Below are 24,990 nucleotides of genomic sequence, written 5' to 3' on the forward strand. Positions count from 1 at the left end.
GTTCTTGTTACTTGAAACTTCGACAAAACCCGCATTCGTTTGGTGACGTTTTTTTGACTTGACGAAGGCGGACTTTCGAATCGGAATTCAATATCGCAATTATGGTTCGGATTGTTTCAGTGGGCCCTCGGGTTTTCGAAATCAATGAAACGTCTACCCTCGGTTATAAAACTTGGACACTTTCCTCAAAAAGGTATTTTATTGCATTTTCAAGTTTTAATTGAAATTTTGTTCACAAACTCAGCTTTTTTTTATCAAAAAGGTTTTAATATCGAAAATTCTTAGATATTTATAAAACTTGATACTTATTAAACTAATTCTATATGTATTAGATGAATAAATTTTGAATTTGAATACATAAATTGTCGTGGATTAAACAAAGTTAGATCTAATTTTAATTGATGACTAAAATTTCCCGATTAATCCTCTATAAATTAAATGAATAACATTTAGAATAAAACGTTTTTGATCTAAACTTCCCTTTTAAGTGAAAAGGGAATTCTTTAGATTAAATAATCTAAAACAGCCCGGAGTCTGGTTAACCATAAATTTTAATTAACGGTTTACAACGGGCCAGATGGCCCGTGTGGACCTTTGTCACGTAATTAAACACCAGGATATTGTATATACCGGGAGGACTGTTTACAATTATCCGCATTATTTATGCTTAAAACGGGGAGCCGTTACTTTAATCAGGATTTAATGGTCGACCGCAGTCAATTTGCTCACGAGGAATCCCCTCGCTAATAATATTCTAATAATATTTCTTCTTCCGCAAGAAGATGTCAACTTGTTAGTCGCTTGCGTCGAAAATCTAATTACATCGTCGTTGACGCTGCAACGGAGACATCGTCCTCTAACTGTCAACGAACCTTCCATTATTTTCCGTCGTGCAGACGGGAATTATCTTCTAATTAATCGGCTCCACAATCTCATAGCTTAATTAACCATGGTGGTGCATTGCAAATTGACGAAAATGTACACACGACCTAAATATGTTAACAATAACAAAATTAAAGCAAAATTCTAGTTAATTCTAAAGTTAAACATGATGTTTTATAAAAAAAGAGAGTTTAATATCAGATGGTGTTAAATCGTTGCGTTTGAGCGAAGAGGCAGAAGTAATTAAGGTCTGATTCATCCCGCCATCCCTTTAATTTCGCAAGTAGTTATGCCCGCACCGAGCTCTTCGGTCCTCCTCGCCTGCGATGACATGTGTCACTGGGCGAGATATTCCAGAAACTTAAGCTGTTAAATGTCAGCGAGATTTAATGAAGTCCTCGCCCGGGACTCAAACGTATAGCACCAGCAGCATTTACGCTGTAAACTCATTTTTCTTCTTTAGCTTCCTACGAACATCGCGTATATTTTGTGCATTGTTCGAGGCGCCACGTTTACAAATTGTCTTTGTTATAACAAAGTTTACAGTTGGAACGTTTCACTTTTCCGAGGGGGTGGTGCTACCTTTAATCGATTAACGTCGAGTAATGTATTAAGGGGAATGAAGTGCCACTTTACCTGGACTACAATCTCCTTTAGATTCGCTGACAAATGTTCTCAAAAGTGTGTTAAAAGAGGCAACTCGAAATATTATACCTGAGCTACAGCATAGATTTTATCTTTCTTTACAAAATGTGATGGCGTAAAATTACATCAATTTCTTAATACTCCCATTTTGCCCAAATATATTTAATAGACAAAGGTTATTTGTTCTTGAACCCTAAAAAGTCTTGGGAAACCCCCGAATTCATCGTTTCGTAGTAAGCTCCCGCATCAACGGTTATGGTAAAGTTCCGGCGTTTCCCGGCTTTTTCGATATCCGGACCTTCATCAGTAAATTCGAATCACGTAGCCATCCATAGTCGGAGAGTTCAATTTTCCTCCTGCTCCGAGAAAGATGACGGTGACGGGAGGGGTTCTTTGTTTTATTAGAGACGTCGCGAATTTAGAAAGCAATAGATAATAGGGGGTGCCGTCCCCGTGGCTTGATCCACGGCTATTTGTCTTGTAATTGGATTCGACGAAAAAGTTCATGGGCGAAATTTTGATAAAGTCTAATGGAACTAGGAAAGTAACCTCGTCACGTAAATGTAACCACGCCTTAATTATCATGACAAAAAGTCGAGAACTCCATAACCATAATTGAAAAAGGGGAAAGATTTTTTTGCATCGGATTGAAAATAACCATACCTATTTTGCGAAAGATATTAATGGAACTTAGGTACCTTATTTTTACATCATATTTGATCAAAAGTGTTTTTTTTTGAATACTTTTTAATGTTTCAAGGTGTTTCAGATCATTTTGACACACACCAACAAGCAATTACTATTTTTTACTACATTTGTATCTTTTAAACACTTTTAAAAAAGGGATTTCTTTCTTGGGATATTGTTAATAAATTACACACATTTTGATTCACACCTATCAGGTTTTTACATATGCTAAAATCTTTGAAACTTCAGGAAATCATCCCCACTAATTTTTCTAATTTCTTTCGCTTTTCTCAGATAACATAAAGATCTTTTCTACCGTTTTGAGCTCTATAGAAACGAATTATAAAACTTAATACTGTAAGGACGCTAGATGCAAACTAACTTAGACCGTTATTAATAAAACGTGAAACTCATCAATCTTTAAAAAGTCATATCTCAAAAATTAATTGAGATATCAAGACTAATTAAAAATCATTTTAAATTAATTTTAAAGTTAACATTTATTTTGCTAAAATTGTAGTTGTGTTTAAAAATTTCTATCTCAAATATCAAAAAGTATTTTTAAAAATGATTTTTTCCGTGAAAAAGTTTAGATTTTTTCGTGTATTTCGTCATTGCGTTTTTCCCTTCGAAGATGATTGATAATTACCAATTTGTACTAATTCAATGATTGTCACGTGATATCAATCTATCTTTTTTTTTGTGGCTGTCGGTCCAGATGAGTGATGGGGTGGATCAAATTAGAAACTTTTTCGAAAGGATCTCACAAGAAAGAAAGAAAGAAGTGAAAGGATATAAGGTTAATCTTAATCCTCTTAAGGATCTGTAGGGACATTTTCGGATCTATACAATGACCCTTTCTGTTGGATCTTGACACATTAGGATTTCTTTTAAAGGGATATAAAATTAAAACAACAAAATTATCTACATATACATTAAATTTTTATTCGAATTATCACAGTTAACCGTTTCCTTTCAATTGTAGTCGCCGCCGACGTGTATTTAATGCAAAACGAACGAACGTATATAGTACAAAAGTGCTGATGAGTGTGTTGAGAATGCCGGTTTCTTGCTTTTTCGGTGGAGTGCTAGGCCATTTTCCATCCGTCATCCTGTAGTGCTTGGTTTTCCTTTAACGCTTAATGGGGCACGTAAGAAAGCAGCAGCTTGAAAAGGGAACGACTTAAAAAAAGACGACGAGTCCTTTTAATTTCAGCTCTTAAAGTTACTTTTACTTCAAAGTTACTTAAGAAATTCAAATATGAATAGATGGAAAGAAATTGAATTCACAAGAAACCGACTTGATTTACCATAAAGAAAAAAATCAATATTCGACGTTTATTTTATTTAATTTTTTTTTTGATAACATTATTGAATATAGTTGACATTTCTTTTTCATTTATTTTGTATTTTTTACGTAGAAATATTTACAATGTATAAAATTATTGGTATCTAAATATAATAAGTGTTGTTACCCTTTCAAAAATTATTTTTTTTATTTTTTAAAACGATATGGCGAAGCAATGCTTATTTTTAAAAACAATTTTTTCTTTGCCATTTATATTTTAGCTATTTTAAGAGAGCTAATTTAATCTAACACTAAATACGAGAAAACGAAGCCGATCAGACAAATAGCTGTGTTTTTGGTGATTGCGGAGGCAATATTGTAGCTGACTGAAAAAGAGGAAAATAACGGTAATTAATAATTTTATTAATTTTGATAATACTTTTAATTAATTAAAATGTATATATAATTACTGCGATGATACATTACAATGAAAATTGAATTAATAAATGAAACATCCATTTCAATTTTATCAAATTACTTTAATAATGACATAAAAGCTGTCATATAAATCTTTGTGTTGTAATTAACTTTGTTTTTTAGGTAAAAGTGTTGCTAGATAACTTCGAAACGAGAGTGATATAGACATTTTGTCAGTGTCGTAATTCGCAGTGGATGTCCCTGTAGCCAAAACTACCGTCCATTTATAAATTTCTCACTTTGAAATATCGCGACTCGAAAAAAAAACGTAAAATAAAAATAAAATGTCCCAACGGAATAAATTTCATCCATTTATGCGATACCGCCGGAGAAAATTTGCACGATATCTCTTCACAGTTTAGAGTCCGGCTGTGGACCAACACTCGCATTTTTATTAATAACGTACATTTCGCTTACCTCTTTCAGGGACGGGGTGTCTTCGAGCGCTCTCCAAGAAAAGAACCGCGTTATCGCTGTAGATTCCGGCCACTTTGGCCACACATTCCAACTTCAGGTCACCGTTGTCTTTGAAGTAGTGCTCGGTTAGTTTTATTTCTACACTTAAGTCGCTCCAATCTGGATGGGAAATTGGTTTTTGCTTCGATAGATCAGACATTTTTATCTTAAAAAGCAAATATTAGAATTATTTATTTAAGAAGATTAATTTTTTATTACCACGAAATTGTTTAGGGACATGGTCATTTCGGCTCTTGGTTTTGATGGTGGCGATGAGCAATTGGCTTTGAGGACATCGCCCACGTCTAAAGGATCCCTTCCAACACTGATTTTTGGTTCGTGTTCTGGTAATTCTGAAACGGATTTAAGGTATAAAAATTTTCGGAAAAATCAATTTTGCTATCAAAAAAAAAAAACGTTCTGATTATTTCCGAGCGCGTCGCAATCAGCGGGACGATTTATGGTCCAAATAGAAGAATTATTGAATCTCCGATCTCGGGATAATTGAATCCGGGGCGATTTTCGCTTTGGTAATTGTTCGTTCGTGGGAAAATTCCACTGGTTTTCCTTGACGAACACGCCATTTCTATTTGTGTAAGGAATTTCTCTTTATATTGCGATTTTACAGAATCATATTTTCTAAGCTCTGCGGCGGGTCAAGTAATTGAACGAACCAACTTTATTTTTAGATCGTTTTGGAATATACCAATTCAATTAGCTTATTGAATAACAAGTTCCTTGAAATTAAATCACCCTATAATTAATTTTTTTATTATTTCTTATTTCTATTAACTCGCAGTAAGTATAGCTACGAAACTACTATTCACTTGCACTGTCCCATATAAAATACAACATACCTTAATAGTACAGGTATTGGGTAATTTTGCAAAGGAAAAGTTTTGCTTGGAAAAGGTGATGTCGTTATGATAACTCTGAGTTTCCGTCTAAACGCGAATGTTTCTGGTTCTAGATCTAGTGTTAGTTCTACTGTTTCTCTAAGCCTAATGCAGTGTAACACAGTATTGCAGTTTGTTCAATCTTCTAACCGTATCTTGCTAATTTTGCTTAGATATTTTACGATGGTTTAATGTACCAATATGAATCGGGTATAACCTGCCTCTTTCTCTGATCAGTAGCTCTAAAGGTGACCTATGCGCACTGTTTTCAATAGCCGGCCACGGTTAAAACTAGAATCTATAAACGTTATATCGAGATTTTACTGTAATGCCAAATTATATTGACATGTTATATTGTATGTAGGATAAAGTAAGTAGGTACGCCCTGGTTTCTATGGAAATATATTTTTGTATTGCATCTTAAGTGAAATTCACTATATGTATAGAGTTGTCAATTAAAAATTTGTCACAACCACCAATAAACCATGAAACATATCCGCCATAACGTAACGTATGCGCATACATAACGGTGTAATTGTTGAAAACCGGCACGGTAATCAGGAAAAATGGTGCTCCACAGCCGTGTTTCGAGAAGATATATAGGTCCTGGCGGTAAATACCGGGAGCCTCGTCCGAATTAGCGTGGAGCGTGTCCGTTTCTCGTCATCTAAATTTGCGGCAACCGCATAATAAATAATACCAACAATTTATCCCAACAGCGGCGGCTCGGCGGACAATTTCAATTTCGTACGTGCCGTCCGTTTACTGCCGAAATTAAACAATTATTTAAACAATTTGCCGAGAACGTTGTGCACACGCCCAGAGAATTACAATGAACGCATACGAACAGGAGCCAACAAACATTGTGTATGCGCTAACATGTTTGCCATCTGAACTACTGTTTACAACATCCATGATACTAACTTGATTTGATTCGTTTCATTTCATCATCAAAAAATAGATATACGTAATTAAAATTATAATATGTGTGATGTCATGTTTGTTATGTAAATGGCTTCGTTTGAAACAAAAGCTTTTTGGACATTGACTGAGAGCTGGGTTAGCGAAAGAGTGGTGGTATTGGATAACAAAAAGCGGATATTATACGTGACGTGTTTGGGGCGTTACAATGCAATATCGATGGTGTAGATGTCCATTAGGTCCAAAAGCGATTGCGCGAAATCCTATTTTGTCGACGTGTATATTTACAAAGCAGTTCCGTTCCGGTGCGCTTAATCCGACACGATAACAAACGCCAAAATCGTTTTTTCCGCTTTGCCCTAGTGGCTGAATTCGGATCTAGCCATGGCGATTAGCAAACGTTCAACGGCGGCCTCCGATTAATCGTGGTAATAGCATCCTCGCTAATGATGAGTTCCGCCCACCCTGAATATTGTTTGCCGTTGCTCGTTCTCTTCGAATTTCGGTAATTAAATACATATGAGTTAATCAATTACCGTGTATTGTGCATTGAGTATTCTAGTTTTATTGGTGGAATGGTACCAATAAATACTCCCGGTTTTATAGTGTACCACGTTTGATGCTATTTCATCGAAACCTCTCATGTGCGCGAATCCCTTTGATGCTCGGTTCACGCCAATGAATTTTATCGGCTGTTACATCAACTTACATTGTCCGCTTGTCAATGATAATTTGTAGGACGGGTGCTGCACCAACGGCAATATCAATAATAGTAAATTTCGAATGACCACGTCAAATACTCATTTATGCTGCGGTATGCATTGAATTGCATATTAAACGTTGATTGCATATACCTACGCAATAATAACTAATACATAGGATCCAATAGTAATGAAAATGCTGATACAATTTTCAGAAAATATTACATTATGTTGTAAGGTTAACTTTATTCGTTAATAATTTATTACTCGTTATGAAAGACGGCAACGCATAATCAAATAAGTCAAGTCGATTCAGTTTATTAATATTTAAATGAACGCTGAAAATGTGCACGCTTTTGCAAAGCATTGTATTGATCGCCTATAATTTGGCACACAATGTTGACACAATATAGTTAATAATTCAAAAGTTAGTGTTTGGAAACGTATTTTAAGTCAGCAATGTTACTTCTAATAAACTGGAATGTCGATCTTTTCAGCGACATATAGTCGTCAGAAACAACTACTTTTAGAATTTCCAAAAGTCAAATAAGAATATAGAAATAATATTTCTACTGCAATACTGTTGTTTGAAAAAAAAAGATTAAACACAAAACACAACGTTTCAGTTATTGAGTTTCGCAATCCGACAAGAAATGTTGAAACTATTTCTGGAGTTTGCAAACCATCTAAAACAGCCCGCAACAAATCGGTCAGTTTCGGATCTGCGTGTAGCCGCTAAATAATTTGGGAAACAGGCAGAGATAAGTAAACCGCCCCCTAAGGATGAACGTTTCCAAGTTTTAGGGAAAGGGAAAATCCTCCGTTTCCCTCGGGGAAAGTTGTAGCTGTAGCACAAACCTTCATTATTAATCGAGGGAACTAATTGATAAACATGAATCCGCCCAGGGAGTTTTGGGTTCTTTACGAGAAATGTCGAAAAAGAGGAGACCCTCATTCGACGGGAAACTATTTTTCTTCGGAAAACGGTGGTAATAAATCAACTGGGGGTCGATTGAAATTGCAAAAACGGTAATTTACAACACTTCGAGTTCAAGGGGTTGTTCGAATGGTAAACATAAGATTGACCACGCCCTGTTGTTTTTTTCTTTATAAAAACTAATTTATTTTATCTAAAAACATCAATTTCATAGATTTTTCTAGGAAAATTCGACTTATTTTTGTGGTCGTATACCTTGATTTACAACCAGTAGACTTGCTGAAAGTGGTACTTGAAGTAGTCTCACTGGAAACAACAAACGGTTTCTTTGAAGTCGTAGGATACAGTCGGATGGACCTCATCTCATATTCCATGCATGTTCAATGGGATTAGGTTCGTAGTCTCTAGTTCTCACCCCGAATAGGAAATTATCCATTTGACTGTTTTCGATTTCTCTCGGTCGCTTTGCCTCCGCACCAACTAAAACACGTTATTAATACACGGACTTGTAAATTTTCGTGGATGGGGACATTTTCGGATTAAATTGCTAGGTAAAACAATGCCGAAATATCCAATTAAAAGTTGGGGTACGCAAAACTTATCATTCAACGGATTCCTGCCGCTGAAACTAACGACAAACTTTCAAATATTTAGAGTTTAAACCGTGCCGTGGAGTAAAAGCGAACTTGCATAGTCCGATGGCTTGGTAACCAACGAGTTTTTTTCCAACAGCCTTCGAAACACCCTCTTCTCTTCTCTCTTCCTAATCGTACCCAACTTTATTTCACTGCTTTTGTTCACGTTGTACAAAAATTAAACTTGACTGAAAAAGTTATTTCTGGTATGGTTCTTTTTACAGTGAACCCCGAAATTAACTGCAAATTAAAATCCTTTTATCAAAACAAGTTTTAGTAAAAATTACTTAATACGAAATGTAACAATAGAAAATACGATTGAAAACATTGATCTCATGTGAGTAATCTAAAGGTGTTAGAGAGTCGATCAGTTAGATTGTCAAGTTTAAGTGGCAACGTCTCCAGGTGCTTTCAAGATAGTTGAACCTCCTAAAGCACCTCCATACTTTATACGTCTCGCAAATTATTCATTGAAATCCCTAAATGGGTCAAACGTGAGTCCCCAACTGCAAGTGGATAATTGGGGTTTCGACGTCCCGGCGTGCATACACTAATTTGTCTGAGACGAAGCCCCCGGAGCGATCCGTAGATTAACAGCGTGAATTCCGAGCGCCAGGGATGATTGATAAGCAGCCCGAGAGGCGTTCAGCGGCAGCACAAGACTGACGCGCTTCTGGGAAGGCCGATTGTTCATCGTTAGCTGTGAAACCGCCACATAAGTTACCATACCCGAACCGCCCCAGGAAAACTCCTCCCGGTGGAACACACCCCCAAATGATGAACAGTAACTATGAATTCATTACGGTTTCAGGCCAGAAGCGAACGTCGAACGACTCCAATGCTCTGGCAGTACGGCGTATGTAAATTATGGAAGAGAGAGGAAGATTGAGTGTACTTACGCCCAAACTTCGAGAACCTTTCGATGGCAGCATCAGTTGATTCAGGTCCAATTACGAACGTAATGTGATAGCAACCACCATTTACGGTAACTTTCTCATAAAATAATTTAACAGCTTCGATGACATTTTCCTGCACGTTAACAATTTCCAAAAGAACAACCCCATTGTTTTCGACAAACCTCACCCTCGCCCTCGACGTGGTATACGTATGCAAATTACTAGACGGAATTCGCAATTACGATTGAGCGGGCATACAACAAGCCGGGAATCGCAAGTTGACATCTCAATTAAGGAACCATTGGACTTGCTAAGTTCAAACAACGGGTAACGAACATTGTCGACGCTAGATACCAATTAAAATCTACGTACATGTTTAACACACCAATATTACCGTATACAGTTACAGATGTGTAAATACCCAATATTGTGATAAGTTTGAAAGATAATTTATAACGTTATATTAAATCGTACGTAATTAATCGTCTCCACAACGAAAGTTTAATACTACCATCGAAGGGGGTAAACAGAGAGAGACCGAATTGTTGACTTCCACTCAGTTAAGATTGATTAAATAAGCGAGACTTCGTGCGACGGAATTAACCCGTCAGGTCGATTTAGAGCCATAAATAAGGGCGAAGTTCGAAGAATGTCACCCTTAATTAAGCAACCGTCCTTTCGAATCAAAATTCCATTATCAGTAGAAGAGGAACGGGAAGGAACGGCTATTACACGGTTGCGGCCCTTAAAACTTTATCGACCCCCATCGACCTTTGGTTTAATTGATACTACAATATAAAGTCAATCCCCCCAGTGGGGTTAGTTACAATTCTTTCGAGCAGAATTATTTGATTCTGAGTTCTAAGGTTGGTGGTTTAGGTCCAGAGGGAAGGTGCGGGATTATTTTGATGGCACCATTAGGATGACCCTAAACTAGGATTCTCTCTGACTGGTCCCAGTTTATTGACAAAAATTATTGGGGACGAACTAAATTGGAATTGTTAGTAGAAATTTAAATAAAATATCTATGTCTAAAATCTTATATGTAAAAAATTTCTTATGATCATATTTAAAGCAATTTAATTCAAGTAATTTATTTAAACATTTTATGTCATTGAAAACCGAAGAAATTAGACCACGTCAGTACCTGGCATAAAAAAGATAATCCATCACTATTTTATAAATGATGAAAAACTGTTTCGCTTAAACCAAAATGTTCATAACTCCTAGAGGTTTAATCGGAATGATCTCGACTCTCGATGACAAATGAGTATTGTTCACAGTCGAAGTAATGCAAAGTATGAAGAAGCATGGGAAGTAGGAGGTTCCAAGTTTTTGTTTATGTCGCGTGTTTCGCGCGGTTGGCGTGAGTTTGACACATTACAATCACAAAAGTGAGGCACATAATGGCGTTGTGGTGTGACTTGGTGGCTTCGCTACGTGTCAGCGTGTAGTAGCAGCACGAATTGAATGCCGCCGTTGCGGTAACTTTCGTCGAAGTGTATTAGGAAGTTCTCGGGAACTTTCCGATACCCACATAAGTCAGACATATGTTTTTCTATTGCCCCGCTTCCGTTAGAGATTTCCACCCACTACGTGACTAGCGCCCTTAACTCTCTGTTGTCAATTAATCAACCGCCAACGAGAGGTTTGGGTGCTTAGTTAGTGTTGGGAGATTATAATCGTAGCTGAAATCCAGCCTGAAATATGATGATGGCGCTCTCTAAGAAACGTTGTTCTTATAAGAAGACGAAATTTAAGAAGACCAAATTTAATAAGATTTAATGAGCTAAATTAATGGGAGTAAAAATAATCTCTTGGAATTGATTTTATTTTTTTAAGAAAGTATTTTATATTCTTATTATTCTAATTTAAATAAACCCCTTATTCTAAACACCCTTTGTCCTGGAATTCTCGAAAATCCTGTTTACCAAACCATAAAGCACCTTTAGGGTTGGGAAAATCCGAGGGCGATGAGACGGGTAGGAATTTGAAAGTGAAACTCTTTTGTGACCAACGACCGTATATCAAACATTGAGTATTCCACGACAGTTTTGCGTTCGTGCCCTCTTGCCCATATCGCAGGGTTTTATGTAAATCAACAGATTTAAACTTTCACCCCTACTGCTTAATTTTCTTCGCTCGGGTTACCTTAAAGTATATTAAACTGAAAGGGGGACAAAACTGCTTATACAAGCTCCATTTCCACTCCTTAACATTCGATTTAAAACCTTTTAAGATAATGTTTTATATCTATAGTGTTTGTATTGTAGTGAAGGAAAACGAATCGATCGAAAAGCCGCTGCATTACTTCTTTTAGTACTCGCTGCCCAGCTCGTTTGTAAGCCATTTAGCGCCAGATAAAGTTTGTTTAAACATCCTCCCCGGGAAATTTCAGTGCGCGCCGGAATTTTTAGCGGAAAACGGAAAATTGGGGTTGGATTTGGCTCTAATCTGTATGCCGGGGCACGAACCCCGGGGCAATATTAATATATCTCCCTTTACTCGAGAGTTAGCCGTCTTTTTGAATATTATGTGGCACTTTTTCACTAAAACTGCTAATAAGGTGCTTGGTTTTATGTGTGATTGGGGACAAGAAAAAGTTTTTGGGAACCGTTTTCGTTATCGTCTTATCGACTTCTTTTTTTCCCCACATACGTTCTTTGATTTTAAATTAGATGTTTTGGTTGTTAATATCACAATAACTTTCTTCCGATCTAATTGAATCTAATTTTCAAACTTTATTCTTTTCTATAATTTATTTTTGTATCTTAAAAAGTTTCTTTGGTCAGCACGTTATAAAGTTTAACGCAATACGAGGTCTAAATTGGAGACGAGCTCCAAAAGTTTCTTTGACCCCACGGGAATTGCTCCCCTTTAAACGAAAGAAAAATCTCACCGTACTTACGTACAACTTGCATGGTCTGCTCGTCGCGTCTTTCAAACACCGTATTTCCATCTGCGGTCACTTCACAACTGAAGTTTCCAGAGTGCTTGAAGTCCGAGATGTTCCTCAGGTACACCTGAGTGCTGTTTGAAGCCGCTCCCTACAACAAGAGAAATAGTGGGAAATTAAAGATGTCGCCCCGCGGGTAACAAAATCGATCTGCTTCCCGATATTGGCCACCACGGGGATACTTCGAGAATTTCCTGTGGCATTTCTAATTTGCCCAATGGAGAGAGCTTCCGGAATCTCAACTTTGAACTAAATTGTCTTTTTGTTCGATCCCAAAACGGATAATATTGAGTTTACTAAAGGAATGACTTTGTTGGGAAACTCGGAAATGATTAGAAACTTGCTATATTGAAAATAATATTATTTGGACTTAGCTTTGTAATTTTGTCGAAACTGTATTTCTTTTACGACTCACTTTTCCGTATAGTTTCACGTTAAGCGCTCAACCAGTATCAGGAATTTCCTGTGGTATTTCTAATTTAACCAATAGGAGACCCGTTCACCTTGATAGAACTAAACCTAGACGTTCCCGCGCCAGCAATTTCCTTATATTCTCTACACAGGAACGGATCGAACACTCATCTAAAAATCGGGAACTTGAAATATTTAAGAACACGTCCCGGAAAATCCGGTAAGTGGTCGCACGACCAGGATTATACAACTCGGAGCACATTGAATAATTTATGTCTTTTCCCCACTCCGGGAATACTTACATCTACGGTGAATCCTTCAATAGCGAACACCTTCACTTTTGTCGACTCTGTTGGGGTATACCTGTAGAATTCCCTTTGACCTCGGTACCACTTCACCGAGTAAAGACTAGCGCCCTCTAGGTCGTAAGTGCAATGTAGAATGGTGTCGTGATAAAGTTTCACCGTTGCCGGATCTATGTTCAGTTTCACGTCTTTTAGGCATTGCGATCCTGAAAGAAAAGAGTGTAAGGTGAGTGCAAAATATATTAGAAGAATAGTTCGTTAGGACATCGTTACACCCGTTTGTTTGTTATACTTTCGATTTGCCTTTTGCAGAAAAGTCGGCGGTTGAGTTGAGACAAGTTTTAGTTTTGCTTTTTATTGATTTAAAAAAAAAATATCTCCAATATTAAGAGGAATTTTTTGAAGCAGACTTTTTCTATAAAAAAACTATTAAAACGACTTTTTGACATCTATAATCTATAATAATATAGAATTAACCCAAAAGCGTTTAGACATCTTTTAATAATTGCAAGATTATTCTGGATATACTTGGAAATCATTTCTAAGTTTTCTGATGTTTTTACATGAATATTTTCAATAATTATCGGAGTATTTTCAATATTTCCCAATGATTTGATAGATTTTGATGTCCAAATAGTTATTTATTTGGGTCCACACAGCACTTCATGAGGTTTTAAAAGATTTACATGGATTGTCACCAAGAAGAATCTCCAGAATGTTAGTTTTTTGATAAATTTAGTTTCTGTTTATTTCCTAAATTCATCAATATTTCGATGGTCTTGAAATTTAGGGATTAGAGTGTATTGTATACGATGGAAATAAATCAGAGCTGATTTACCTGTATCGTTTTCCCTTTGCATTTATGGATTACTCTGTGTGTGGTCGGGCAAATAGGTCGGATATTGAAATGCTATCGGATCGCGCCGGTTAATCCCAAATTTATTGCCTTCGCGTATTGCCATTGGGCTGGTCTTTAGGATTTTCGTTTAGGTTGGGTAAAATGTTTTAGGCAAAAACCGCCTGCAGTGCATATGTCGTATGTGTTCGTTCATATGTGATGTCTTCGTATCAATGCTTTGATTTACAACGTGAATAGCCTGAATCCGTTGTGGACCGGATCAAATCATGTTGATTGGTTACAATCTGATCAATACCGTCATGCATATTGGCTTTTAAGCGATTATCTATGCATGTATTTGCATGAAGATGTATCGAAATGAAGATCGTTAATAATAGTCATGTTAAGTATTACTAAATAAGAGGATTCTGTTTTAAGAAAATTTTAATTGAAATTGTTTTATAAAACTACTTTGGTTTAGAGCAATCTGAAAAGCTCTTGTTCTTCTATTAACGTTAAAATTAGTTCGCTCACGCAAACAGAGTTTGCTGCCTGGTCCTGTTTGGTTTTACCGCAAAGAGAGAAAACCTCGTTAAAATTTTCCGAGTATGACATTTTCCGAGGACGGATTTATTACGTTCCCGTCAGTTCTCCGCATTGTCTCCCAGCGCCCGAGGATTTCTGTGCAATCCCTAAGCTGACAACTGCTTCACTGAAAAGCCAGTTCACATTTATGTAGTTTTGAATGTGGCCCGGAAAACTCCGGTACAGGGTCTCCCACTTTCCCAGACGACAATATATTATTAATTACCCCGTTCAAAATTTAAACAGAACTGTATTATGTTGCCCAGCAATTTATTATTGATTCTTTGAAAAAACAAAAACCGCTTCATTCGATTTTGAATTAACATTTCCTCGTATTGGGTGATTTGTTTTTCGTTGTTGTGATCGAGTACAATCATTTGGTGTTTATTTTCTATCCTTCTCGTTCTCGTAATGTGGATAATTTGAAATTGGAAATGCACAATTTCCAACCAATCTATTTTTTTCTTCCAAATCAAACAAGTTTTCCTTTTTGCGATAAACAATAAAAATTGCGTTAAAAAGAATTTTTCGGGGAAATCTGGTTTTGCGCAATATAATATTTGATTACAGTATTCTCAACGCTATAATTGTCGATTGCACCGGGCGGCTCGACCGAAATTTAATAAAGTTTATGCCCACATGTGACATTGGTGTTATGTATTGTACGCGAAACGTTGGTGCGCGGCATACCCATAAGTGCATTGTCACGTGGCACCATGGTGTTTGTACGTTAATTAATACGACAGTTTTGTTATTTATATGACATTTTGTATTGCTTCGAACCATAGCCGCGTTTTCGGTGTTGGTCGTGCGGTTTGATTTATAAACAAATGTATCGCACCCGATTTAATATGATCTTTTTTTCTGTTCATTCAGAAAGAAATATTGTCGAACTGGCGTATTTATTCTGCACGGTTTTATTTACACTACGATAATTGATTTATACGGTTTTGTTTTTTTATAAAATTGTTAATAAAATATAAGATTTTTTTCCCTCTATTCGTTACAAACCATAATTTAATATTTCACATTTTCAGCTCGTCGGGTAAATTAACTGGCAGGGAAAAGGAAAAAATTAAACTGCTTGAAACGTGGTAGTAATAATATGCCGAGTTTCAAGTTGAAATCTCACGAGTACTTAGCCATTTATTATTCCTATAGGGTACGGAAGTGAAACAGCGCTACTGAGATGAATATTTATCTTTTGATATTCACGAAATGATTGTTTATTATTTTTATTACAGTTACGATTTTCATTAGAGATGATTGATATAAAAAACAATGTGTAAAATAATACAGTAAATTTCACTTAAGATGCAATATACAAAAATATGTTTACCATAGAAACCAGGGCGTACCTGGGTAGCGATAGTTGCATATTTTTATTGAACTAAAACTAGAACTAACACTAGACTTAGAACTAGAAATATTCAGATTTAGCCGTGCGTCTTCGTGTGTACTTGAAACTTTCTAGTTCTATTTCTAATGTTAGTTCTAGTGACAGTGCAAGTGTAAAACTAGAACTAACACTATACCTAGAACTAGAATCATTCGGGTTTAGCCGTCTTTAGAAACGTGCGGCTAAACCCCAATGATTCTAGTTCTAGATATAATGTTAGTTTTACATAGAAACAGTGCTAAATCCGAATGTTTCTAGTTCTAGGTATAGTGTTAGTTCTACATGGAAACAGTGCTAGTGTAAAACCAGAACTAACACTAGATCTAGAATTTGAAAAATTCGGGTTTAGCCGTGCTTCTCTTCAGATGAAAAGAGTTATCTTAAAGACGTCACCTTTTCCAAGCAAAACTTTTCCTTTGCTAAAGTACCCAATGCCTGTACTATTAAGCTACGTGGCATTTTATGTTAAACAGTGCAAGTGCATAGTAGTTTCGTAACTGCATTCATATTTATATTGCGAGTTATATGAAATTCCCGGTAGTTTAAGACTAAGGAAGTTTTGAATATTTATTTTTGGTGAGATAAAATTGTCTTTTTTTATTGTATCAATATCATAACATCAAAATATTATATATTTTTTTGAGAAACAATAGATAATTCTGCAATAATTTATCGAAGACAATGTTAGAATTTACACAAGGATTAACACGTCACATACATTATTAAGTATATGAATTTATAGCTCATTAATCTATGTGTAATGCATACTAATACAATTATATGGTCGAACAACTTGAACATTAATATAATTAATTATAGTGCTTTGTATAAATGCTCTCTACCTTATAGCTGTGTATAGATAAAAATCGAATTTCAAATAAATAAAGATAGAAGACTATTTTACTACGTCTTCTTTTATCGTAAACTGTAACAATAGAAACCAACCTGAAATTTTGCTGTCTACTTGCAAATTCCGAGTTTATATACAGAAACGACACGGTAGCCTCGAGGAGAAGAAGTAAAAGGAACCAAGTTGGTGTGTTATTTTCGGAGGACCACGGCAATATTTTCACAGTATCGCCGTTTGCGCCCGAGGGATGTCTTTTAGCTGCCGGTAACCACCGACGAATACAATAAACTCGCGCACAAAAGTTGTGGTATCTGCGGGTAGTACACAGGACCGGGCTTGGTCCAAGTCGCCCGGAATTCGTGATTTAATGTTGCGGACAACCGAGACAAAGTTGCGGCACCCGCCTGTAAGTAATTCCGTTAGCATTGTGGCTCACCCAGTTCTGCACTTGGAATAGGTACGAAAACAGAGAATCGTAAGCTGAAAACAACTGAAATGTTTAGTAATAATCATAGCGAAATGTTCGTAGTTAATCGTAAGAGTTTCTGCATCAAAGATTATACAAAGTTACAAAATTTATACAAATTGAATTAATGTTCAAGTTTAATATGTAATGGGACTTAGCACCTGGGCTTATCGCTTGTGTAGTGCTGTTAATAGCGGTTGTAATTACAAATCTATCCCTGATAATTACCGGGGACACTAACGACGTCATTGAATCGGTTCTAATTGCCATGGATACTGGGTTGTGCTAAAAAATCGATTTCAAAAAAAAAATCTACCGGCTATTTATAATAATTACGACCCTTACGGTACTGGATTATGGTTACGAACCACCCAACGGCCTGGAGAATATTTATTAAGGCAATAAAGGGCTTTTTATAAGGGCCGTGTATTTGATTACAATCGACGTAAATTCTGAACTTGGAACGGCGGCGTTTATTAAAAGAAAAACTGTTAAAGCTTCTCGTTTTTTTAGGATCGTTAGTGGGCAAGCTAGCGCCGAAGCAATATTTCATCTAGTTTTTTTTAATCGCCCTATACGTGATCGACAAGGGCTCCACATGTAGCTTTTTGCCAATTTCACCGGGCACTTTTTTCTAACTAGTTCGAATTATTTCGAGATAAAAAAAGGAGTTTCGAAATGATCTATCAAGTATTTTGAAGGAAACTTAAAGAGGAGTTCTTGTCGTGAAGATTCTTGTTGTGAATGTTCTTGTTGTTAATTCGCTTGTTGTTGAGTCCTTATCATAATCTCCGCAGGAGGATCGGTTGAATACGGCGGATTGTCTTGCAGGGTACCTTAATGCCATTCAACTAAACAAACATGGATTTCGTTGGAGGCAATTTGGCAATCAAGGGCTCATTTACCAGATACCCCGAAATGGAACGTGTAAAGATAACAAGATTACTACACAGCTATAATGTAGAGGGGATTATCATCGAAAAGAAAAACAAGATTTTCTTTACAGTAAACATCTCATTAACGTGATATTGCGTTGCTTAGAGTTTCTTTATCGGAACCCATTTTCGCTTTACTTTGTTCTTTCCCCTCGATTTAATCACCTATTAAATTTTTTTTGCTGCTTGCGCAAAACTTCCTGCGTCTTCAATTTGTCGATTTCCCACGTAATTCTTCCGCGGATGGAAATTTATTCGACGGAACCTTCTGTTTAATGGACACACAATTTTTCCGCTTAACCGGTCGTCCGTTCCGCCAAATTGGCAGCCTTATTTTAACATGCTGATTCTGTGTCCCCAATTTAAAGGGTCCAAAACGGGATACGATTCGGTACGGGGAGGAAAAGGGTACACTCAGTTAAATCGGGAAATTTATTACCCGTTCCGGGAGCCTAACCCGGGATATCAAATGCATACTGTTTATTTAACCGCCCGGCTGCGGCATTCCGGTGTCACCAGCCGTGCAAAATGAAATTATTCGAATTCTGTTACTCCATACACATGTCACATACTGACCAGCAACACCAAATTTCTGACCCTCGTTGTTATATCAATTCTCAAAATCATTTTTTGCATACAAGAAATTATTTAAAATCTTATATGAAAAGAAAATTATTTTTTAATGTGATCTTAATCTCACGTTGTTTAAATGACGTTTGTCGATACAGATCTTGCGATTTACGTGACCCGCATTAAACTGGTTGCATGTACTGGAACTATTTGATAAGAAAGAAGCAAAACTTTTATAACTCCAACCCCGTTTCCATTTCTTATACTTTGCAGACGAACGCAAAGTGTCGTTTCTTTAAAACCCTCTGCGAAAACGTTATGAAATCGTTACTCTGTTCGTATTACCACAATAAATTCTCGTGATGTGTAGCGGATTTTCCACTTCACCGACGATCTAACCGCAGATATTATGCGAAACGTTTATTGCAAAAATATATTATTGATTTTGAACCTTTAACGTTGGTTGTATGGAATAATTACTTATTGATTAAATAATAAGAGTAAATAAAAAGTTCTTGTTATGTTTCTCATTTCACATAAAAAATAACAACCTGATAGTAGCAATTAGACGTTTTGAAAAAAGAAATTGCTCATAACGGTTGGTAGACACGCCTTCGAGTCATTGATTTTGTCTCGTCGAGAAAGGACAATTTAGAAAAGGGGAGAAGAAGTCGTGCATGCTGCTATGGAGCCCTCTTTATTAAAACTGCTGCTCGGTTGGTACAATAAAGAATGTTTACTGCTATTTCGCCGGTGTTTTCCGGGCCATTGGCCCCCATAGATGAAACGACGGAAAATTTCAATGGAACCCTACGGGAGCAGAAGCTGGAAATAAGTGTTTCAGCTCCAAAGACTAGGTTCCTCTCTTCCCTTAGGAATAGCTGACGAGGTTTCTGATGGTATTTTTGGAAGTCCGTTGATGCGAGTTTTGCGACTTCTTTAATGATCAATTCTTGATCGTGGAAAACAAGATTAAGAAAGAACTATTTGCATAACTATATTGGAAGATTTTTCTTTCTCTTAGAGTTAATTCGAAATTCACACAACAAATACGTGCCACGCCATCGACAAATATAGGGACTACGACGACGGCAAACTCTGTGGAGTGAGCGTGTATGTAGTTAGAACTTGCAAACACGAAATATTTTTATAACACTCGCAGTTTGTTAACCGCGTCAAGTTCCACACGACGAACTTCCCCTCTTCGTCTCGCGTCCAGAATAAACAAAGTAAATAAATATAATTTCCCCGGCGTAAACATCGTGTTTACATTACGGAACTGTACAAATACTTGTTTTCGCCACCTTGCGTTTGCGACGCAAAGGGCTTTTGGCGTTGCCCTAAAACCGGAAGTGGTTTCACAACTTTACCCTCTCGTATTGATTAACCACTTAAATTTTTTATGTATTAGAAACTAAGTTAATATGGAACATTTTAGAATAAGATTTTACTTTGAACAAAGTAAGTTAAAGTTAAAATGTTAAAGTGGTGTAACTTTAGTAGGAGGTAAACGTTAAGATTTTACAGACTAAAATATCCCGAGTCTCGGATCTTGCGGAGAGAATCTAGAAAAGGAGCAACGAGCCCTTTCATTTACCCACTTGACATTTAAAGGTTTCTTTTTCTCCGTTTTGCCGTTTTATTCTGAGAATGAATGGTAATTGCAGTGCAAATAGAACTAAGACACAAGGTTTTCTCCAGACTTCCGGATTTACCGTGTCGTATATGTTGTATAAATAGTATTTACGGTGTTTCTTTGTCGGTAAATGCAGGTGACACGCCGTCTAGTCACCGATGGTCACAACACGAGATCTTCGTTCCGAAAATAAACGTAGATGGTCCATTTATCATTCGGCACATCTGGACCTCGTGTATTCGGTTCTATTCGTTTCGAAGCTGCGAAATCTATAACTTCAGACGCTATAAGCGATGTTCTTAGAAGTTAGTTTTAGATGGAAGTGCTAAGTTTGGTTACAAAAAAGTTTTCCCGATAAAATTATTACTTTACCCTGAAGTTTTAAGACAAAAAGTTAATATAAAAGAAGTTTTATGTAAGAGAATAATCTTCTCTTAATCTCAAATAAGGATTAAATTTAAATTAAATAAATTCATTTTGTTACACTTTAGGGGTAATTTACAAGGTCGTTAAATGTGTCTCTTCCCTTGATATATCACCGTTGGTAGGGAGCTCACGCTTATCGGATTCAGAACGCTTATTTATGTTCTGTGAGCTTTATTTTTACGTTGCACACTTAATTTAAGCTTTCCAAAAATACCCTTGCGTTTTTATTTCCGTGTATACATTTTTTTCTTATTAGCAAATTACACCAATTTACTAAAATTAATAATAAAAGAACACGCCCTACACACAAAAAAAATATGAATCATCGGGTTTATTGGAATATAATGCCAACCTTTATCGGGTGCACAATCTCGTTTACGAACATGTTCATAACTACCACCCAGCGTAATACTCAATAATTTTTAACGACCTACAAGGATTACCAGTCGACGAGAAATGGAGGTATATAGCGAGTCATCATCGTCGGTTGGCGTGACCTGTTCTACCTCCCCTGTAATACGCTAATAACAGCAGGGTCATAAAATAATTTCGGTTTTTGCTCCGATTTAATAACGGAAAAGACCTTTTTGCCCCTCGAAAGCATTCATCATCTGTAATCACCATGTCACATATGCGTTTATTTTAGTGGATTATCACCAGAGGGTTTTGTACGAGCCTTTTTTTATTTACCACACCTTGTTAATTTTCATTATTGTGTACATTTTAATTATTAAAGAAGTGATGAGATAAAAGGTAATCAAAAAGAATTAATATGTTTTTAAGATATGAAGCTATGTTAATAATGATTAGTTTGCATAAGAAACACAGAAAAGTGAAGACAATTATAGAATTGACACCACAATGGAAAGATGATGTGATGGAGGACGTTATGTTATGATGCTTAGTATAGGAAACTATGTATAGAAACGTGTAGCGTCTGACAGATTGGAATGGCAAGATTGCACAACTATTTGCAGAAAGTCTTCTTTCATACATTGATTTTAATTCATACTAATCATTAAATTAATATAGATAACGAAAAATCCTGCAGATGATTTTATAATCCAGAAGCATCGTTAGTACGGATAGAAAAAGAATTAAGGTTTTGTGGCTAGAGATACAGTATCCAACGCTCGTTCTATTGATTGCGAAAGGTTGCAGAGACCCCGTAAGAACATAATCCGCCATAATTTGATGAGTCAACGTGCCTACGTAGACCGCCCAGGATGGCTTGATTAGATTTCGCGCTGTGCTGCGAGATAACCCAGTAGCAGCGGCATTGGAAAGTCCGTCCATACATATTCATGTCCCGTTCCTACGCTTATGAAATCATTTTTTTATTTTTCTGTTACAATCACCGTAATGAGTTTTATATTAAGGACATGAAATTTATTGCTGTCAGAATTTTTTTGAAGGTGAATAGAATGCAAATTCGATATTTTGAAATACTAATCGCGATAAGTGCAGCTTGCATATTTAATATACAGGCCATAACGAAATTTTGAATGTATGCATAGTTTGCTAAAGTGTTCCCAATTACTCCGGGGCTTCCCCTAATTAAAGAACGTAGTCGAGCACGATACCCTCCGCGCATGAAATGTACATCGGGTTCAGGGTGACCTGCTGGGCTAACTATACCCATTAGTAAACAATGTTCGCGCCCGTATCCAAGGTGTCCACCGAACATTATCTCCGTACGAGCTCACTTTTGCAACAAGAGCAATTAATAACCAAAGTGCCGCTAGAGAGAGCTCGGTTTCGGACTCAAAGAGGAATTACGATTTATTGTGTTATTTATTTGTCGCTTAGAGGTGGTGTGCACGGCCACTAGAGGATAGCAGATGGTGCGGTAATAATTTATATAAGCGACCAGATGGTTCTCCTTCTATAAAACGACATTCGAGTGCGAATCTAAATATAATCCGCGGGATTTTACTCTCTCCAATCTCTTTGTTTTCGCTGTAGCTTTTTTTGTTACCATGAAACTTTATGATTTAAACTGGTTTGCATTAATTCTGCTTTTCGAGATATTTTGTAATATTCATCATAGTTGTGTAACGTGAAGTAATATTTTAGACGGTGTTTGCCAAAACGATTTTCCACCCGGTGCATTAAAATTATTACATTTTGTAACCTTTTGGTTTTATTATTTGTGCATATACTTTTGTTATAAATGAAACGCATTAACTTTGCTCAAAAGTCTCTGGAAAGTCATGAATTTAAATTTACATGTTAATTAAATTGAATACCACAATATATATTTATTTATTTATTTAATTATTTAAATAAACACAAAATGAACGCTGCATTGTTTATACACAATAGGAACATTTAAATTAAACCTGTGCATGCGGCTGATTTTTTAAATGTATTTTTGCTCTCGAACCGAGCACGTTGTGGTTATTGTTGTTTATAGAATTGCACGGCCAGCAAAAGTTCAAAATAATTTAAAACCAACAACTGCATTTGTAAAAAGAGAAATTAACGTTACGGCCACAGATTGTTTGTAATGTTGTAATAAGTTTATTAGTTTATATTCGCTTGTTGAACATGCTAAATATTTCAACGTATAAACTTGAGAACGTGGATAACTTCCAAGATTAAAATTATAATAATTAATTAACTTTGATGTGCTTATCTTTTTTTTTAATTCAATATAGCGTTGGAATATTGTGTAGTAGTTGGGGAAGTTTACCAAAAACTAGCGAGTGGGAGTAAACAAGTTAAGAATTTAAAATATATACTCATACTGCGAGTAGAGGGCAACAATGTTAGGGTGAATTGACGGGTGCTCTGGGTAATATAAAATTTAACATCTTCCTGCGGCGAATGCTAAGACCTTGGTTGATGCTGAAAATCTAAAAGAGGTCGTCTATCAGAAATAAACCACTAACGCTGTCTGTTTTTCGCTGAAAAAGTTGGCGTCAAAAAATTTAGTATGTTAAAGTTAATGTAAATTTTTTTTTTGAAAACGATAAAAATGGTGCTTAATGGTTTTTGTGGGTGTAGTTTCCAATTAAGCTAAAAACGAAAAATATGCCATATCTATGTAAAATAATAGTTTTTGACTGTTCGAATGAAATTTATGTTTTAAATTTCAAATCCGGTACTCTTAATGGCATATCATCCACTCCGACGTCGATTTTATTCGCGTGTTGAACTAGTAATCGAAATACCGGGTTGGTCGTGTCGAAATAAATGGAAGTGACAGATATTTTAATTGCGCCTCGCGCGACGGTTTGGGTTTTGATCGGCGACTGGAAAAATTGAAAAACGTCATCGAGACGGAAGGAAAAGGTTTGCCCTCTGAAAACGGCGCCTCGAATAAAAGAATAAGCAAACATTATACTCGCACAACATTCTAATTACATTTTTAATTAATTTTCCCTTTTTTGTGATGATGTCAAAACGTGTTTTCTAAACGTTTTATGTCGAAAATGTAACTATTCACAAAGACACAACTGTTATTTATTTACCCAAAACAATTACCATTGCTGTTGTCTGCCTCAAACGGGCGAATTCCGGACGATTTATTTTTGAATTCGCTCCCGACAAAGTCAACATTTCTTGGTACTTTACCAGAAAACCAACGGGAATGAACGGGAACAATTGCGAAGTATGAAGACAACTATGTGAAGTCACGAGAAAGAAAAATAGGCATCATTAACCTTTGAGTCGTTTCGAGAAATAAGAAACAAGAAATTGGACTTTCTAATTGCATTTGTAAACTCAAAAAAAAATTATAAAACGAAGAAATGATATCCACAAAGAGACAAATTGCGTGACTTCATGCACATTGCTAAAGTGGCCGTTTGCGGCTCACCGCATATCCATTTACAATTCAAATTGCAAATAAGGGTCTGTAAAGTGTTATTTGAACGAAGAAATGTAACTTCCGATTTTCAAAACAAATAACATAAATATAATTTAAATATTTTTTTTATACAATTAATTCTTATTAAAGCTACCTTTAAAGAAGTTGGTTGTAATGGAGAAAGAGATTAGAAGAATAACCCCATTCATGTCTTCGCACGTTCTACACTCGCCTTGTGTAGTCACGAAAACTCACATCCCACGCCAGTTTTTTATCATAAGATCGCGGAATCACGTTTCCATCGAAAGCGTGCTTTTTGAATGACGGATAAAAGTTCAAGCTCGCCCGACGTTCACAGCGCGTGGACTATTCAGTTGG

The 24,990-nt window shown here is 36.3% G+C and overlaps 1 protein-coding gene across 2 annotated transcripts; it reads right to left on the reverse strand.

The window, feature by feature from the left end:
* Window positions 1–3,134: 3,134 nt before the first annotated feature.
* On the reverse strand, window positions 3,135–24,990 carry LOC111428264 (uncharacterized). 2 transcript variants are annotated; one of them, XM_023063715.2, is made up of 6 exons: window positions 24,767–24,990; window positions 13,091–13,299; window positions 12,330–12,468; window positions 4,655–4,788; window positions 4,397–4,601; window positions 3,135–3,888 (listed from the first exon to the last, which is right to left on the reverse strand). In XM_023063715.2, the coding sequence occupies exons 1-6, from the start codon at window positions 24,819–24,821 to the stop codon at window positions 3,803–3,805; spliced, it is 828 nt and encodes a 275-aa protein (XP_022919483.1). In that variant the 5' UTR covers window positions 24,822–24,990; the 3' UTR covers window positions 3,135–3,802. The 2 variants fall into 2 exon arrangements, with proteins under 2 accessions (XP_022919483.1, XP_022919482.1); XM_023063714.2 differs by having other exon boundaries at window positions 12,321–12,468.

The sequence above is a fragment of the Onthophagus taurus genome, chromosome 10, assembly GCF_036711975.1.
Source record: "Onthophagus taurus isolate NC chromosome 10, IU_Otau_3.0, whole genome shotgun sequence".
Taxonomy (NCBI): domain Eukaryota; kingdom Metazoa; phylum Arthropoda; class Insecta; order Coleoptera; family Scarabaeidae; genus Onthophagus; species Onthophagus taurus.

Coding starts and splice junctions, on each gene's coding strand:
- LOC111428264 (XM_023063714.2), bottom strand. CDS start 24,821: ATGAATGGGGTTATTCTTCTAATCTCTTTCTCCATTACAACCAACTTC. Junction 4,602..4,654: donor TGTCCCTAAACAATTTCGTG/GTAATAAAAAAT, acceptor TTGCTTTTTAAG/ATAAAAATGTCTGATCTATC. Junction 3,889..4,396: donor ACACCCCGTCCCTGAAAGAG/GTAAGCGAAATG, acceptor CCTCTTTTTCAG/TCAGCTACAATATTGCCTCC.